A 19,775-nucleotide genomic window follows, 5' to 3' on the forward strand; every position below is an offset into this window, starting at 1 on the left:
TACCAGTGTGGGGGCTATATACCTGTGTACCCCTGACTTCCTGTATTATGTGTGTACCAGTGTGGGGGGGCTATATACCTGTGTACCCCTGACTTCCTGTATTATGTGTGTACCAGTGTGGGGGGCTATACACCTGTGTACCCCTGACTTCCTGTATTATGTGTACCAGTGTGGGGGGGGGGGGGGGGTTATATACCTGTGTACCCCTGACTTCCTGTATTATGTGTGTACCAGTGTGGGGGCTATATACCTGTGTACCCCTGACTTCCTGTATTATGTGTGTACCAGTGGGGGGGGGGGGGGGTACTTATATACCTGTGTACCCCTGACTTCCTGTATTATGTGTGTACCAGTGTGGGGGGGCTATATACCTGTGTACCCCTGACTTCCTGTATTATGTGTGTACCAGTGTGGGGGGGCTATATACCTGTGTACCCCTGACTTCCTGTATTATGTGTGTACCAGTGTGGGGGGGCTATATACCTGTGTACCCCTGACTTCCTGTATTATGTGTGTACCAGTGTGGGGGGCTATATCATACTTGCCAACTCTCCCGCATTGTCCGGGAGACTCCCGCATTTTGCGAGAGTCTCCCGGACGAGTGTGGCAATCTCCCTGATAGGAAGGGGGAAAAATTTAGTTTAAACGCCGCGATTCACCCGGAATCGCGGCGTTTAGCCCCGCCCCCACTGTAAAATGACGCGATTTGCGTCATTCCGTCACGGGGGCGGGGTCAAAATGACGCGATTTCGCAGCCCCGCCCCCTGCACGCCCACGTCCCAGCCGGCATCTCCCGGAAGAAAAAAAAAAATGTTGGCAAGTATGGGCTATATATACCTGTGTACCCCTGACTTCCTGTATTATGTGTGTACCAGTGTGGGGGGGCTATATACCTGTGTACCCCTGACTTCCTGTATTATGTGTGTACCAGTGTGGGGGGCTATATACCTGTGTACCCCTGACTTCCTGTATTATGTGTGTACCAGTGTGGGGGCTATATACCTGTGTACCCCTGACTTCCTGTATTATGTGTGTACCAGTGGGGGGGGGGGCTATATACCTGTGTACCCCTGACTTCCTGTATTATGTGTGTACCAGTGGGGGGGGGGGGGCTATATACCTGTGTACCCCTGACTTCCTGTATTATGTGTGTACCAGTGTGGGGACTATATAACTGTGTACCCTGACTTCCTGTATTATGTGTGTACCAGTGTGGGGGCTATATACCTGTGTACCCCTGACTTCCTGTATTATGTGTGTACCAGTGTGGGGACTATATAACTGTGTACCCTGACTTCCTGTATTATGTGTGTACCAGTGTGGGGGGGCTATATAACTGTGTACCCCTGACTTCCTGTATTATGTGTGTACCAGTGTGGGGGCTATATACCTGTGTACCCCTGACTTCCTGTATTATGTGTGTACCAGTGTGGGGGGGCTATATAACTGTGTACCCTGACTTCCTGTATTATGTGTGTACCAGTGTGGGGGCTATATACCTGTGTACCCCTGACTTCCTGTATTATGTGTGTACCAGTGTGGGGGGCTATATACCTGTGTACCCCTGACTTCCTGTATTATGTGTGTACCAGTGTGGGGGCTATATACCTGTGTACCCCTGACTTCCTGTATTATGTGTGTACCAGTGTGGGGGCTATATACCTGTGTACCCCTGACTTCCTGTATTATGTGTGTACCAGTGTGGGGGCTATATACCAGTGTACCCCTGACTTCCTGTATTATGTGTACCAGTGTGGGGGGGCTATATACCTGTGTACCCCTGACTTCCTGTATTATGTGTGTACCCCTGACTTCCTGTATTATGTGTACCAGTGTGGGGGGGCTATATACCTGTGTACCCCTGACTTCCTGTATTATGTGTGTACCAGTGTGGGGGCTATATACCAGTGTACCCCTGACTTCCTGTATTATGTGTGTACCAGTGTGGGGGGGGGGGGCTATATACCTGTGTACCCCTGACTTCCTGTATTATGTGTGTACCAGTGTGGGGGCTATATACCTGTGTACCCCTGACTTCCTGTATTATGTGTACCAGTGTGGGGGCTATATACCTGTATACCCCCGACTTCCTGTATTATGTGTGTACTAGTGTGGGGGGCTATATACCTGTGTACCCCTGACTTCCTGTATTATGTGCGTACCAGTGTGGGGGGCTGTGAGGATACCACCCTTAGCTGGGATGGCAGTTACCCTATGTGGGATTCAACTCACTCAGGTAGACCAGAGTATATCCAAAATAAGGCTTTATTACGACACCACAAGACGTTCACAAGTTACAGGGTAAATGGTAGCATGTATCCTCCAGCAGCCTCTTGCAGTAAGCACTCCAAAGTTATAATCTCAGTCTCTTTCAGAGTCTTTTCCTCCTGCAATATTACCACTACCTATTAGCTAGACAGTTACGGTGTCGCCCAGCCTGGGGTTACTGGCTCACACAGACCGTGTCCTGGTAAGGTTTCCTCCAGCGGCACTACAATGTCTGCCCAGAGTCCATTTGCTGATGTCTTATACACCAGAATCCTCCAAGCTAGAATTAATCTATTGGCATTCTGATCTCTTTAAATTCTACACAGGGAGTAGGATCAAATGTCTCAATCCTCCCTCTTCCAGCAGGGGTCTATCAGTGAACAATTTAACTGGTAGACATACCATCTCTGTTACCTTGATTATACAATGGAATGGCTTGACTGAATTAGCTATTTGGCTGGATACCCTAAACAAAGGGTTACAATATAACATCAAGAAATGAAATTTCATGCTTGCGTGAAACAAGAAGACATTTGACACATTATATATATTATATCCAGCATTCCACAATCTGAGTCTGTGATACATTTTGATAACATGTATCAATATGAATGTTATTGTAATACATTTCCCAATGCTATATATTACTGTGGAGGCACATTGCATATCATCTAGAAGTTCTAACCTAATTACCTCTCAGATTACCAGTTGACCTGGCTAATTAACGTGGGCTGCGAGCTAACTATGTCAACTCACAAAGACATTGTTCTGATTACAAACCAGATAACACATTATAACAATGGAAATTTGAGACAAATGGTAACTACGTTTGCTCCCACTAGCAAAATGACTTCTGCTGTGCTGTTATTTTCAGACAATATGGCAATATTCTTTCTATTTTCTAATACATACAATATTGCAGGTAATAGCAAGGGCAAAATGTACCTAATAACATGAAATAGTAATACACATAATACACTGATGCTCTGGTGTATGTATATATATATATATATATATATATATATATATATAGACTGGGACAACAATTAAAAAGTACATTAAACTGTGAGGAACTGGTGATGAATTAAAAGTCCTCAGTCCAGTAGCATCCAGTTTAGTCACATTCCTCCTCCACTTTTTAAACTTGAGCCCCAGTCTCTTCTGCTGCCACTACTGCAGATTTTTATACTCTAGGTGATTCAGCAGTGACTTGTTGGAAAGGTGGCAACCTAAGACAACACCACATTTAAAGTCACTGAGTTTTTCAGTAAGACCGTTTTTCTGCTTATGTGTAATTATGGAGATTATATGGCTGTAGGCTTGAAATGATACGTAAGGTGTGGTGAAGCCTTGCAAAAACTACAATAAAGCCTTGCCTTATCTACTATATAAAAGCTTAGTGGCGTGTGTCTGTGTGTGCGACAAAAGAAAAAACCAAGTTGCAGCGCCACCTGCTGGGCGAAGTTATACACTGACCTACTAAATTCTTAGTGTGTGTGGAAAAAAAAACTCAGAAGGGGCTGAAATTTGCTACAGCGCCACCTGCTGGGCGGAGTTATACACTGACCTACTAAATTCTTAATGTGTGTGGAAAAAAAAAACTCAGAAAGGGCTGAAATTTGGTATACTAAGATGTTTTTAATTTGTTAATTGTTAAAAGTGTTTATAAAGAATTTTTAAAAAAAAAAAAATATTTCTTGAAGGAGATGTGACAGTTGGGAGTGGTTGGTGGTTGCCGGGGGTGACAGTGGGGAGTGGTTGGTGGTTGCCGGGGGTGACAGAGCGAGAGGAGTGTGATACTCAGGACCGCTGAGAGAGATCCCTGTGTCTGGATAGACATCTGGATAGATGTGGCGATAAAGATGAAGAATGAGGTGATGGAGAAAAATGATGAGGTGGTGACGTGGACAAAACCACGTTAAAAAAGGGCGCTTACGTCGGGAAGTAACGCGCTTCCCCTGAGGAGGCCTGGCCTAGCCCCAAATGCATGACAAGAACCTTTTTAACACCTTAAGTAGCTTGATTTGACTAGAATGCATGAGTATCATGCACGGGTTAACTTGTATATTATATATGTACGTATATAAAAAGAGATACAAGCCTAATGCAATGAACATTGTGAAACACAAGCTATAGAATCACAGGTGGGTTCTTAGAATGAGCCAGTCATCTATGCTTCTTATAGGAGTCCTCATGGGAAGAAAGGGTTGGTGGTAGCCAAGGACTGGTTTTAAATCTACCACTAAGTCCATACAGCTTCCATGAGTTATATGTTAAAAAATATCTTCACAATGCACTTTGGCTGTGACTTTCTCTGTTTCACAACCACAGGGGTTAAGAAAAAATTCTATGATGACGGTACAGTTAAGGATTATAGGAGCTTCCTTCAACTGGTTCACCATTAGGACCAGGCACTACTTCTTTTATTTTGTCAACAGCTTATTCTACAATCACTCTATTTGCCAAATTACTTTAGAGTCTTTACAGTTGAAGTCCAATTTACAAATATATCCTTCCCAGTCCCTTTATTATCTGTATCAGATGCTCCAAATCCATTCCTAAAGAAGATTTGCACCAAAGCTAAAAACTAAGGTCACTAGTAAGTTGGGTTCTCTAAGCAAAGATGCAATGAGGAGAATCTCCTTGAGGCTTCCACCATTGCAGTCCTTCGATCCTCTTTCTTACTGCCGTCTGTGACTCTGGGAAGCAGTAATAGGAGAGAGGATCGCAGCACTGCAGCCATAGAGCCTTCAATTTTAGTCAGACTATGGAATTCCTCTTTGTTAAAGGGGACTGTTGAAATATTTTTTTTTAATTTGCATATTGTATTTTATATATTGATTGAGTCTTGTTATGAGATAAGGCATTGCCTGCTAAGTTCAGAACTACCTCCAGCTGGAATATATTATTATATAACTTTTTATTATACACTCTCATGTGCCTTGACCAAGAAGGATATGTCCCCTTCCCCCTGAACTCCAGAGAAGAAATGATCTTTATGTGCTCACCGGCAATTTGTAGCCCAGTCATACTCTGTCCAGATTAATTAGCTATGGCAGACAACACCCCTGGTATGATTGACTATTCTTGGTCGGACACCCATCAAGATTGGTGCTGATTTAAAGTACTAATAAAAGAAAAATGTCCGGCGCTCAGAAACAAACAGAATTTAAAAATCACTGTGTCAGCATAAACATAAAGGAGAATTTTGTGCACAATATAGCTATATTGGGGTTAAGCTCACCTGCCGGACGTCAAGGCATCTCCTGTAGGTGAGTCCCTAAGCTAGTGATACAAATTTACATTCAGGGTGTTCCATTTAAAACCTTCCCCTGAACCTCCATCTTATAAAGCCTGCAGCACCTTTGTAGGGAGTGGTTTAAAGTACTAAATTGAAATTATGGTAGGGGTGGGGCAGGCTGTGGATTTATATAAAGAGCACATGTTTCGGTGTTCTGTCATTTACATCTGCACACTGCTGACTAGGGGTCATGGCTCCTGTTGGACTGGTCTAGGATCGTGGCTGCTGCTCTGCTTGTGGAAGTCTCTGTGGATCTTGTTGCTTTGTAACCTTAAAAAGCAGGAAGACATTGGTCTTGGTCCCTGCCCAGGTGTCAGAGGAGGGAACAATGTGGCCCAGGGACCTGGGCAGTGCTATAACCACCTCAGGGTAGGGTTGTTCAGTAGGCTTTCTATACGGTAAATCCCCTGGCATTTGTTACCAGCATTTATATATGTATTATTCTTGTTTGTGTATGCGTGTGTACACACACATTATATATATATATATATATATATATATACACACACACACACACACACTCAGGTCCATAAATATTGGGACATCAACACAATTCTCATATTTCAGGCTCTGCGAAATGAAACAAACAAGATGTGCTTTAACTGCAGACTTTAAGCTTTAATTTGAGGGTATTTACATCCAAATCAGGTGAACGGTGTAGGTATTACGGTTTCTATATGTGCCTCCCACTTTTTAAGGGACCAAAAGTAATGGGACAAACTAAACAATCCTACATCAAAATTTCACTTTTTAATACGTTGTTGCAAATCCTTTGCAGTCAATTACAGCCTGAAGTCTGGAACGCATAGACATCACCAGACGCTGGGTTCCATCCCTGATTATGCTATGCCAGGCATCTACTGCAAATGTCTTCAGTTCCTGCTTGTTCTTGGGGCATTTTCCCTTCAGTTTTGTCTTCATCAAGTGAATTGCATGCTCAATCGGATTCAGGTCAGGTGATTGACTTGGCCATTGCATAACATTCCACGTGTTGGCCTTAAAAAACTCTTTGGTTGCTTTTACAGTATGCTTCGGGTCATTGTCCATCTGCACTGTGAAGCACCGTCCAATGAGTTCTGAAGCATTTGACTGAATATGAGCAGATAATATTGCCCGAAACACTTCAGAATTCATCCTGCTGCTTTTGTCAGCAGTCACATCATCAATAAATACAAGGAAACCAGTTCCATTGGCAGCCATACATGCCCACGCCATGACACTACCATCACCATGCTTCACTGATGAGGTGGTATGTTTTGGATCATGAGCAGTTCCTTTCCTTCTCCATACTCTTCTCTTCCCATCACTCTGGTACAAGTTGATCTTTGTCTCATCTGACCATAGGATGTTGTTCCAGAACTGTAATGGCTTTTTTAGATGTTGTTTGGAAAAGTCTAATCTGGTTTTCCTGTTTTTGTGGCTCACAAATGGTTTTCATCTTGTGGTGAACCCTCTATATTCACTCTTGTGAAGACTTCTCTTGATTGTTGACTTCGACACATATACAGTACACCTACCTCCTGGAGAGTGTTCTTGATTTGGCCAACTGTTGTGAAGGGGTTTTTCTTCACTAGGGAAAAAAAAATTCTGTCATCCACCACAGTTGTTTTCCGTGGTCTTCCGGGTCTTTTTGTGTTGCTGAGCTCTCCGGTGCATTCTTTCTTTTTAAGAATGTTCCAAACAGTTGATTTGGCCACACCTAATGTTTTTGCTATCTCTCTGATGGGTTTGTTTTGATTTTTCAGCCTGATGATGGCTTGCTTCACTGATAGTGACAGCTCTTTGGATCTCATATTGAGAGTCGACAGCAACAGATTCCAAATGCAAATGTCACACCTAGAATCACCTCCAGACCTTTTACCTGCTTAATTGATGATGAAATAACGAGGGAATAGCCCACACAAGTGGATGAAATAGCTTTTGAGTCGATTGTCCCATTACTTTGGGTCCCTTAAAAAGTGGGAGGCACATATAGAAACCGTTGTAATTCCTACACCGTTAATCTGATTTGGATGTAAATACCCTCAAATTAAAGCTAAAAGTGTGCAGTAAAGCACATCATGTTAGTTTCATTTCAAATCCATTGTGGTGGTGTATAGAGCCCAAAATATGAGAATTGTGTCGATGTCCCAATATTTATGGACTTGACTGTATATACATATATAGTAAATGTAAGCTGAAATTGATTGGTTTATTGCATGGCTTGGAAACCTTTTTCTATCAGTGTGCTAGAAAAAAACTTTTCAAGCCCAGGAGTGCCAGTTGTATGTGTGCATGTATATGTATTTCTTATTTTATCATGCTGATATCATGGTAATGTTAATAGTAAAAAGACCAACAAATAAACATTCATGTTATGCAGCATAGATGTGCCCCCATTTTATATTGTGCCACAAAGTTGTGCTTCAAGTTTATATTATGCCTCATACTTACTCTTTGGAGACTCCGCACGCACATCCACACATCATTCGTTCCGCAAGGGAACCATGGAACCGATTCATTAAAACAGCTGAAGATTATCAAATTTGAACTGTTGCATTTCGACTATCTTTGGTTGCTTTAGTAAGGCAGCTGCAGACCTCCGGTGTGCCAGAAAGAAGTGGTCCAAGTGCCACGTCTGGCACGCGTGCCGGGGGTTGCCTACCCCTGGTTTATTGCATAGTCCTATTTCCTCAAAATAGAACGTAGTTTATTTTAACTAGTGAAATAGATAACTGGTCCTCTGACCTTCTTCCCTCCCCTAGTAAAGGGGACCTGGTTGTTGTCATCATGAAGCTTAATATTAAAAATAAAAGTTTGAGAATTATGGAAGTGCTTGTTACAGTCTAATTCTAATAGAGATGTCAGTAACTTTGGGTGACTGTGAAGGAGAAGGAATTAAACTCACTGACACAGCAGTAAAGGTTGGTGTAAGAAGTGTTAGATGAACACCTGGGAGAGTCACAGGTTGGGGAAACATATAACAGAACTACTGACTGGTCTTATGTCACAGCCCTAAGTTATTACAAATGGCTGAGCTCAGTGCTCCTGTAAAGTTACCATGCATCCAGTATTTGTACAGTGCCATCCTCCAGCCCAATGTACACAATTAAAAAAAAAAAAAAAGGTTTTTAAACCCCTCCCAAGAAATACATTTATCATGATGCTGTTAATGTCTACTGTACACTATCACTTGGCACTGACACATGTCTTGTAGCTGGTGCCAAAGATATGACTGAAAATCATGTACCTTAGAGATGGCCAGAGCTTGAATCAGACGCTGCTGTGTGCGGTCACCCTTGGCCCACCCTCACTGTACACTGACTACGTGCATAAGCCCCTTACATCCCCCGCTCTGCCCATGAACTCATAGGCTGTCCTTTGTGTTTGACGATGAATTGGGTGTGCTTGTGTTCACTGTTTTTGGACATGCGCAATATGCAATTTACAGCACATGTCAGCATTTACGTTCCTTAATTAATCTACCTACTGCCTGGAGAGGTGAAGCTTTCGGGGAATATCGCAGTGATATCACTCTGAAAGTTATAAATAAAACGGGGACATGACTGGAGAGGTGAGGGATTTTGGGCAAGGGAGGATTGGGAACTTCGAGTGACCTTATATAGGCAGGACCAATTAGATGGTAGGCGGGGCCAATGGTAGGCAGAGTGTCACTCACCGGAGTATGAGTGCCTCCACTCTGGTACGTGGTTCTCCTTCTTTCCCGCTTACACCTGTGTTGAACCGCGGCTGTCGCACTGCGCATGCGCCGGTCCCTTTAACAACTACACCTGACCACTAAGGTGATTGATGGATCAATCACCCCTCCCTACTTAAGGCACCTGCAGCCTTAGGTAGTGGCCTGATCTTGGAGTCTCATTCCCAGTGATTCTCTATAGGTGTTCCTGTGAGCTACTCGTGTCTGCAGTTTCCAAGCTGCTTCCAGCTCTACTCGTGTCTGCAGTTTCCAAGCTGCTTCCAGCTCTACTCGTGTCTGCAGTTTCCAAGCTGCTTCCTGCTCTACTCATTGGCGGTTCCCATACCCGCTACAGCGTGTCTACTCAGCTGATCGTCTACAGTTTCCAAGCTGTTCCCTGCTCTACTCACTGGCGGTTCCCATACCCGCTACAGCGTGTCTACTCAGCTGATCGTCTACAGTTTCCAAGCTGTTCCCTGCTCTACTCAACGGCGGTTCCCATACCCGCTACAGCGTGTCTACTCAGCTGATCGTCTACAGTTTCCAAGCTGTTCCCTGCTCTACTCACTGGCGGTTCCCATACCCGCTACAGCGTGTCTACTCAGCTGATCGTCTACAGTTTCCAAGCTGTTCCCTGCTCTACTCAACGGCGGTTCCCATATCCGCTACAGCGTGTCTACTCAGCTGATCGTCTACAGTTTCCAAGCTGTTCCCTGCTCTACTCACCGGCGGTTCCCATACCCGCTACAGCGTGTCTACTCAGCTGATCGCTTCTTCAGCTTCCCAGCTGATTCCTGATCTACTTGGCATGCATATACACTATTGACTATTATTGTTTACTTGCATACCTATTGAACTATACGTGACTACTGCACTAAGGTACAGTTACCTATGATAGACTGTCTATGCTACATTGCCTGTTTACCCGGACAAGCTTCTCACTCAGCCGCGGTATACTCTCATCATATTGACTTTGTTGTTACTTGCATATCCGCGCTGACCCGCTTCTCCACGCTGCAGAGCCAGCTACTATATTGACAGACTATTCATTGTACTTACCTACTTGTGTTGTACAAAACTCCTTTCTACTCGCGCTGTTTCCACACAGCTACAGTTTGCCGTTTCCACACCACTCTCCTGCACCTGGACAAGTCCTCATTCCTCCTCACAGCAGTGGTACAACTTGCTACACGCAGACCACTGACTTCCCTGCTACCTACCAGCACCTGGACAAGTCCTCCTATCACAGCAGTGGTACAACTTGCTATACGCAGACCACTGACTCTCCTGCTACCTACCTACACCTGGACATCCCTCATCACAGCGGTGGTACAACTTGCTATACGCAGACTACTGACTCCTCCACGAGCTACCTTCACCTACTCACGTCCTCTCATCTCGTCTGAAGCTATATCGCTTCTCTATAGTTCCAAGTCGCTGACCTTCCACCATCAACAGCTGCAAGTCATTGACTTCATAAGACATTCTCTACTTTCCTGCTGTTATTATCATTCCAATCATTCACCTAACTGCCCTGAGGTCCGTGGTCAACACCGCCCCTCTGTCAGTTATATCAGGTGAAACTCGGGTATAAATTCCTAGTGCCCGTGACACAGAGTTAGCACACCATTAGCCACATTTGTTTTAGACAAGGCATATGCAGTACACAATGCTAGGCAAACTCTGCCTGTCACAGTTGGCAGAGCTAACACACAAGTAGGCTGTCAGGCGCCGTCCCGGCTGATTCCCTGTCAGTCGTGGACGAACGCCTTTCCTTCCGGGCCGCAGCGCTCTGTTGCTAGGCAACAGACGCGCTGCGGCTTTCGCTTCTGAGGCCAGTCGGGCGCATGCGCTCTGTCTCGTCCCGTTGCTAAGCCAAATTTCTGGAGAGGACCAACCCTTCTTTGAGGGAGAGGAAGAGAGAGGGTACTGTCAGGTCCCGCCCCAGCTGATTCCCTGTCAGTCAGGGACGAACGCCTTTCCTTCCGGCTTCCACTTCTGAGGCCATTCAGGCGCATGCGCTGCAACGGGACGCTTCTGTTCCACTTCCTCCCTGCCTCCTGGCTCCTCCAATCAGTCTCCTTGCCTGCACTATTTAAGCCCTCCTGGTCTTCTACTCCCGCTTCCCATTCCTGACTCCCCGTGGATCAGTATTACTATGGATTTTATCACCGACCTTCCTCGGAGTCATGACTACAATACCATCTGGGTCGTGGTAGACCGCTTCTCCAAGATGTCTCACTTCATCCCATGTAAAGGTCTTCCTTCAGCTCCTGAGCTCGCAAATTTGTTTTTAAAAAATGTATTTCGTCTCCACGGGTGTCCTCAGGAGATCATCTCCGATAGGGGAGTACAGTTTGTGGCTAAATTCTGGAGAGCCTTTTGCACCAAGATTGGAGTCAAACTCAAATTCTCTTCCGGCTACCACCCTCAAAATAATGGAAAGACGGAGCGAGTGAATAAGGACCTGGAGTGTTTCTTGCGATGCTTCGCTTCAAAGAATCAAGCTGCTTGGAGTGACCTCCTTTATTGGGCCGAATTTGCTCATAATAATCTCTTACATTCTTCCTCAGGTTATTCTCCCTTCTTCATGGTCTATGGTAGACATCCTACCCCTCCTCTCCTATCTGAAGTTCCAGCTTCCCCGGTGCCTGCTGCTGATGCCCTCATTCACGACTTTTCACAAATCTGGACCAAAACCAAGGCGATACTTTCTACTTCAGTGCAATGACATAAGACACCTGCTGACCGTCCTCGAAGGAATCTTCCGGTACTAAAGGTGGGAGACCGTGTGTCGCTGGCAACTCGCAACTTTCGGCTCCGAGTCCCGTCTATGAAGTTGGCTCCCCGGTTTATTGGTCCTTTATTTAGATCTCAAGTCATCAAGCCTGTTTCTTACAAACTCTCGTTACCTCCTTCCCTCAGAATCCATGACACCTTCCACATCTCCCTGCTGAAACCTCTAGTCCTCAATTAGTTTTTCAAAGAACCTGTCTCTCCTCCACCCATCAAGACCTCTTTTGGGGACGAATTCGAAGTAGAGAGAATTCTGAAGAGTCGTGTTGTCTGAGGTAATCCCCAGTATTTTGTGCATTGGAAGGGCTATGGCCCTGAGGAGAGATCCTGGATCCCGGAGGCTGCTCTCCACGCTCCTCGTCTCCTTGCCAAATTTCTGGAGAGGACCAACCCTTCTTTGAGGGAGAGGAAGAGAGAGGGTACTGTCAGGTCCCGACCCAGCTGATTCCCTACCAGTCGGGGACGGACACCTTTCCTTCCGGGCCACAGCGCTCTGTTGCTAGGCAACAGACACGCTGCGGCTTCCGCTTCTGAGGCCAGTCAGGCGCATGTGCTGCAACTTCCTCCCCGCCTCCTGGCTCCTCCAATCAGTCTCCTTGCCTGCACTATTTAAACCTGGCTCTGGCGCCATTAGGGTGCCAGAGTAACAGGTCCTGTTCCTTGTATCCTGGTTCTCCTGCTCCCTTCTCCTGATTAGTGCTACTACTGTTCCTGCTCTCCGTTGTGACCCGGCTTGGAGACTACCCTTTGATCTGTGTGACCCATATTGTTCTGTGGCCCCAGCTTGTTGACTACCCCTTTGGATTCTCCCTGGTACCGTCCATTCCTGATTGGCTCGACCCGGACCGTCTGAACCTTCTACACTACACTGGCAACTGGCTAGTAGGACCGCGACCTGCGTACCCTGTGCAGCGAAGTCCAGACCTCCTTGCTGGGGTCCCTGGCGAACTCCAGGGGTACGTTAGACTCCGCACCTGCTAGTTCAGTGGCGCTAATACCGGTTAGTGTTTTGCTCCGTTGTACTCCTCAGAAGGCCTACGGCCTGACATAGGCAAAGCATTGTATTGGTAGATGGAGCAAACACAAGCAGACAGATTCAGCACACCAGTGGGTGGAGGACAGATCGGTTATGTGAGTGGAGCAGCCTAATCCAGCAGCCGGGAGTTCTCACTAATTTAATAGTAGTTGGGTCTCCAACCGATTCAAAAGTCTGCCCAATGGTATAAATTAAAGGACAAACAAATTGCCTCTGCCCCCTGTAAGTAAAACTTTAGGGTGTCCCAACCATGGTGGTGTGTGCCCTTACCCCTAACAAGAGGTTCCACACTCCCAAAATCCTCTATTCCTCCCAAAGAAATCTGTACCGCTTCTTTGGGTTAGAGGTGGATTTCAAAGATTAAAAAACATACTTTTAAATAAAACTGCGATTATGTGTAAACACACTAGCATAAACAATTTAAAAAAAATGCTTTTATTTTTAATTAAGCGAAAATACTCCCATGGATGCGTCATAGAAAATGTATTGCAAGGTTTATACTGTTCTGCATGATAATTTGTTGAGTATTAATTATACATATAGAATACAAAGAGCATCCTTGTGACTGCCATAAAATGCAGAGAGCATACCTACAACCACCATACAATTCAGAGAGCATTCTTGTGTCCGCCATGCGATATAGAGAACATTCTTATGGCCACTATACAATACAGACAGCATTCTAGTGACCACAATACAGACAGCATTCTAGTGATGACATATAATACAAAGAGCATTATTGTGACTGTCACACAATACCATCTCCCTCATCATGAATTAACCCCTCTTCAAAATCATTAACTCCAGCCTCATCATAAAAACCTTTACATCATTAACCCCTTTATAATCACAACTCCCTCATCCAGTTTAATTATTACTCCCCACTTTATGAATTAATTTCATTCATTATCATTAACCCCCTCATTACTTCCCTCAGTCTTATCATAAGACTTTAAGCTCATCTTGCTGTTTGCACTAATTTGTTCAAAGCAGATGATACATCTGTGGGGCCGGCTATAGATAGAGGACTCGGGTAGGTGGGACCACTGGAGATGTCCAGAGCTGCAGGAGAGGTAAATGCTATATACACACTACTTTCCTGTATATGGGAAACGGTTACATATAGGATAGGGGTTGTATTATAAAATTGAACATTATTGTTTATTTTACACAATTAACCAATAAATAAATACAATTCCAATTATGTGGATCTTCATTTACCTTAATATCTCAATACACAGGATTACACAGTAGTGATAAAGACATCTGGAGAATGTGAGACACCCAGCAGCCGTCCCCATGTGTCAGGAGGATTGAGCAGGACCCAGAGCCCCATCACGGTGCCTTCACCTCACTCACTGATACATGAGAGAAACAATGACCAGAGGATTCTAGAACTCACCAAGAAGATCATTCAGCTGCTGACTGGAGAGGTGACTGCTGGGAATGGGACATTATACAGTAACACCAGGGGATGTGTCTGGGTTATGACTGTATCATTGTGTGTGTCAGGGTCCTATAAGGTGTCGGAACGAGTGGGAGAATTTAGAAGAGACCAAGGGTCTGTGCGAGGACATGAGGATGGAGAATCACCGGATCACCACTTCATTGGGTAATAGGAGAAGTCTATTTATTGTAAAAGAAGAGATTAGTTTTGAGGGCCACCTAGACACAGACATCATCCTATAATCACATATAAACAATGTATTCAGTCACTGTGTGTCTCTTACAGATGGATCCTGTAACAGAAATACCCCAGAGAGGTGTCCACGTCCTCTTTATTCACAGGATTGTACACCAGAAAATCCTATTATCCCACAGGAGTATCAGGTAGATTTTAGCGTCTCTCCAAATCCCAAAATGACTTTTTCTTTATATGATCTGTAAAAAAGCTGTGTGGATGGATCTTATACACTGATATTCTTCTAATATATTTGTATTAAATCAGATATTATTAATTATGATATTTTTATTATTTTGTGGGTTATTTAGGTTGATGTCCTGGCTGATATTAAGGTAGAAGTTACAGAGGGAGAAGAAGAGATGTATGTGAGGGGTGATCAGCAGTGTAAGGAGGAGGAAATCCCTACAAATATCAGCACAGGTGAGTAATACACACTTATTACAGAAAACAGTCACATAATTTAACTATTCAGTCACTAAAACAATTTATTCTACATTCTCCACTGTAAGTACAAACTATTGAGGAAAATGTATCTGCCCAGTAGGGAAGTCTGGAGCCATCCGTCCCTATTAGACACCTGCTCTCATCATCATTTATTTATTTATATAGCGCCACTAATTCCGCAGCGCTGTACAGAGAACGCACACCCATCAGTCCCTGCCCCAATAGATCTTACAGTCTAAATTCCCTAACACACAAACAGACTAGGGTCAATTATGATAACAGCCAATTAACCTACCAGTATGTTTTTGGATTGGGGGAAGAAACTGGTGCACCGAGAGGAAACCCACGCAAACACACAAACTCCGCACAGATAAGGCCATTGTCGGGAATAGAGCTCATGACCCCAGTGCTGTGAGGCAGACGTGCTAACCACTGAGCACAATAGAGCAGCACAGTGACTTACAATCATATCATTGTATGCTACCAGCCAAGAGATCTGACCAGTCTCCTCCCCCCACTGTCTCCTGGGATGTCAGACTGACTCCATGTAATTACCCATGAATATTTGATCCTCGGCTGTATATTATCACTGTAATACTAATGCAAAATATGAGATTATTCCCCTCCCTCTAAGATCACATACACCCCATCATAATGTAACCTTCATGCCTGCTCGCACACACCCGTCATTGCACAATAGTTCCCCCTCCATGCTCTTTATTCTGTTGATCTGACCCTGTACCGTGCTTTGCCCTTATACTTTACTTTGTCCTGTTACCCATTTGTGTCCTACTCTGTCCTGATGCTCTCCTCTGCTCTGTGCAAGGATGTGAGACCTAAGAGTAATGTAAACCCATATCCAGGACTCACTGATAATTTAACCCACGTCTACTCTATTTGAGGCACCAGTGTTTGTGTGAGGGCAGAGTCTAGTTGGACAATGTCACTGGCTAATGAGGTGTCCTGTTCTAGGATGCTGGTTGGGCAATGTGTGTGCTTAGGAAATGTTACCACATTTTGGCTGGAATTGTTTAAGCTTGATGCAATCTGCGTGTCACTGTGACTGGGTTTAAGCAATGTGCTTAGTAGTGCAGTTTTCTATTTCTAATAAAGTGTTTGCAGTTTGCAAATTGAAATTAAACAGCAGGACATAGTATGAAAATGTTGTGCATTATAATGTTAATCAATGTAAAATAAAATGTCTATTTCCATACATTTATTTTCTCTCCAACAGATGGATGCACACACAGGAATATCTCAGACGGAAAATTAATTTTCTCTACAGATTTTGAAATTGAAGATAAGAACATTGCAGATGATTCTCCAGGAGGAAACCCCACTACCTTAAATGTACATCCAATACTTCACAGAGCAGATAAATCATCTGATCCCTCTAATCATGAGGAATATTCTCCTGATAACTCAGATATTGTTACACATAGTACAGCTCATAAAAATGATAAACTATTTCTAAGTCCTAAGGGTGGGCAATTCTTTATGGTTAAGTCATCTCTTCATAAACATCAGAGAACTCACACAAGCAAGAAACCATTCACATGCCCTGAGTGTGGGAAATGTTTTACACTGAAATCAATTCTTGTTGAACATCAGAGAACTCACACAGGTGAGAAACTGTTTAGATGTTCTGAATGTGAAAAATGGTTTACAAACAAATCAAAACTTATTATACATCAGAGAACTCACACAGGAGAGAAACCATTTACATGCTCTGAGTGTGGGAAATGTTTTACACGGAAATCAATTCTTGTTGAACATCAGAGAATTCACACAGGTGAGAAACTGTTTACATGTTCTGAATGTGAAAAATGGTTTACTAGCAAATCAAAACTTAATAGACATCAGAGAACTCACACGGGTGAAAAACCTTTTACATGCTCTGAGTGTGGGGAATGGTTTACTTCTAAACAATCTCTTAAGATACATCTGAGAATCCACACTGGTGAGAAACCATTTACATGTTCTGAGTGTGGGAAATGTTTTACATGTAAATCAGATTTTGCTGAACATCAGAGAACTCACACAGGTGAGAAACCATTTCCATGTTCTGAGTGTAAAAAAGGGTTTACAAAGAAATCAAAACTTATTATACATCAGAGAATTCACACAGGTGAGAAACCGTTTACATGTTCTGAGTGCAAGATATGTTTTACACAGAAATCATCTCTCGTTGAACATCAGAGAACTCACACAGGTGAAAAACCATTTCCATGTTCTGAGTGTGAAAAATGGTTTACAAAGAAATCAAAACTTATAATACATCTGAGAATTCACACAGGTGAGAAACCATTTACATGTTCTGAGTGCAAGAAATGTTTTACACAGAAATCATCTCTCATTGAACATCAGAGAACTCACACAGGTGAGAAACCATTTACATGTTCTGAGTGTGGGAAATGTTTTATAAACAAATCAAATCTTGCTGAACATCAGAGAACTCACACAGGTGAGAAACCATTTACATGTTCTGAGTGTGGGAAACGTTTTACACATAAATCAAATCTTGTTGAACATCTGAAAATCCACACAGGTGAGAAACCATTTACATGCTCTGAGTGTGGGAAATGGTTTACATACAAATCAAATCTTGTTGAACATCAGAGAACTCACACAGGTGAGAAACCGTTTCCATGTTCTGAGTGCAAGAAATGTTTTACACAGAAATCATCTTTCGTTGAACATCAGAAAACTCACACAGGTGATAAACCATTGTTGTGAGTCTGGGAAATGTATTACACAGAAATTCAAAATTGTTGAACATTAAATATTCACAGGACAAAAGCAATTGCATATGAAACAAGTTTGCTGTGATTCTCCAATTTTTGTAAAATCAGTTGATTATATTAATGTAAATTAAGTTAGGTCAGTGTGTGTAATAAATAAATTATATATATATTTATATATATAATGTTTTTGTTTACTATTTTACTGTTTTTATTAAACTATCAAAAGGGTACAAAAAAACTTTGTGTCATCTAAATACATAAAATACCATATAGCAGGTATTTTTCTATATTTGTCATAAATGTAAGATACATTTTATACAACATACAATATCTTAGTTCTTCAATTCTTGTATCTTTATGTATTATGAAGAAGAATTGAAATTGGAAAATGACGTGTATTACCCACATCACTAGGCATACGCTATCTTCATATCCTGTTCCTGCATTACCTAACCACATGCTTTTATGTTTCATAAGCCACACATACTCCAGTCTTTTATACTATATTAACATCTAACTTTCCCAGAGTTCTCGCTATAAGATTTACTGTCTGAAGATACCATAAAACCCATAAAGAAAATGCAGATATTTGTATGAAAAAGCATATATACTTACACCAATGTTACAATATATATTCAATAACAATCTTACACACAGTACATATAATAGTTCAACATATATGACAATCTGTGTGTAGGTTCATGTTCCCGGTGGAACTAGGTTTAGGGATATAAAGAGTTACTGAAAGTCAAACAGTTAATATTTAAACAGCTTAGTTGTAAAGGAATAATAATACAATTATACTTAGCTGCGGTAATGGATTTGTATAGATGATTAATCAGATTGTTTCCAGGAACCCTGTCTCAAAAGAGCTGGAAAGTTGTTTCAGAACAAAACTCCCCGACACTACTGCAGACAGTCCAAGGGTAACGCTGTCTTGTTGTCACAGTTACAGTGTTTTTATATCTCTTTGAGTGGTACCCTCTGGATATACCTATAATGTTATAATCATGATTTTATATAAGTCTGTGACGATTATGTATTATTGTTATTTTCCCTTAATATTCATGTATGACAACGTGTATATTGTATGTAACATTTCAAATATATATAATAACTATAAGTAACCTATAATATACACAATAAGCAAAAACCAACACCCTAAATAAATAATCTCAGTGTCACCGGGTTGTCTGTCTATTTATTCTTGTTCATACTGACACGTACACAGAAAATCATTAAAGCCAACAACAAAATGACAGTGAGAGCTCCCTTGTGTTCTGACTTCATTAACTTATAATGCTAATTTCTTACTAAATCTCATTAATGTGTAAATATTTTGGTTAATGTGTATAGATGTCTGTATAGATGTGTGTGGGTACAGTGCAGCTTAGTGCATACAGCATTACAGGGGTTACCAATCAGCATGGCTCTAGGTCAGCCATCATGAAAGCATTGAAGGATTACATCAAACATACTGGGCCTGATTCATTAAGGAAAGTAAGGCAAAAAAAAAGAGTATATTTTCTCCTGGACAAACCACGTTACAATGCAAGGGGTGCAAATTTAAAAGTTTATTATTTTGCACATAAGTTAAATACTGGCTGTTTATTCATGTAGCACACAAATACTTGATAGCTTTATTTTTACACTGAAATATAAAGTTGATCTAGGACATGCCTTATCCCAGCTATAAATCTGCCATCACATTTTACATTTACCCCCCCCCGCACCTTCAATGCAACATGGTTTTGCCAAGGTGCAAAGTTACATCTTTAATTTGCTTTACTTTCCTTAATGAATCCGGCCCACTGTCCTTATCTCAT

The 19,775-nt window shown here is 42.6% G+C and overlaps 1 protein-coding gene across 2 annotated transcripts in view; it reads left to right on the plus strand.

Moving 5' to 3' along the window:
- Positions 1 to 19,125, plus strand: part of LOC142159815 (uncharacterized) — a 202,168-nt gene extending 183,043 nt beyond the window's left edge. For both annotated transcript variants that reach the window (XM_075214584.1, XM_075214585.1), the window contains 5 exons: positions 14,319 to 14,510; positions 14,590 to 14,689; positions 14,810 to 14,907; positions 15,070 to 15,181; positions 16,440 to 19,125. In XM_075214584.1, coding sequence (XP_075070685.1) covers positions 14,319 to 14,510; positions 14,590 to 14,689; positions 14,810 to 14,907; positions 15,070 to 15,181; positions 16,440 to 17,941 — 2,004 coding nt within the window. In that variant the 3' untranslated portion in view covers positions 17,942 to 19,125. The remainder of the gene's footprint in view (positions 1 to 14,318; positions 14,511 to 14,589; positions 14,690 to 14,809; positions 14,908 to 15,069; positions 15,182 to 16,439) is intronic.
- The last annotated feature ends 650 nt before the right edge of the window (positions 19,126 to 19,775 follow it).

The sequence above is a fragment of the Mixophyes fleayi genome, chromosome 6 (assembly GCF_038048845.1).
Source record: "Mixophyes fleayi isolate aMixFle1 chromosome 6, aMixFle1.hap1, whole genome shotgun sequence".
NCBI classification, from domain to species: domain Eukaryota; kingdom Metazoa; phylum Chordata; class Amphibia; order Anura; family Limnodynastidae; genus Mixophyes; species Mixophyes fleayi.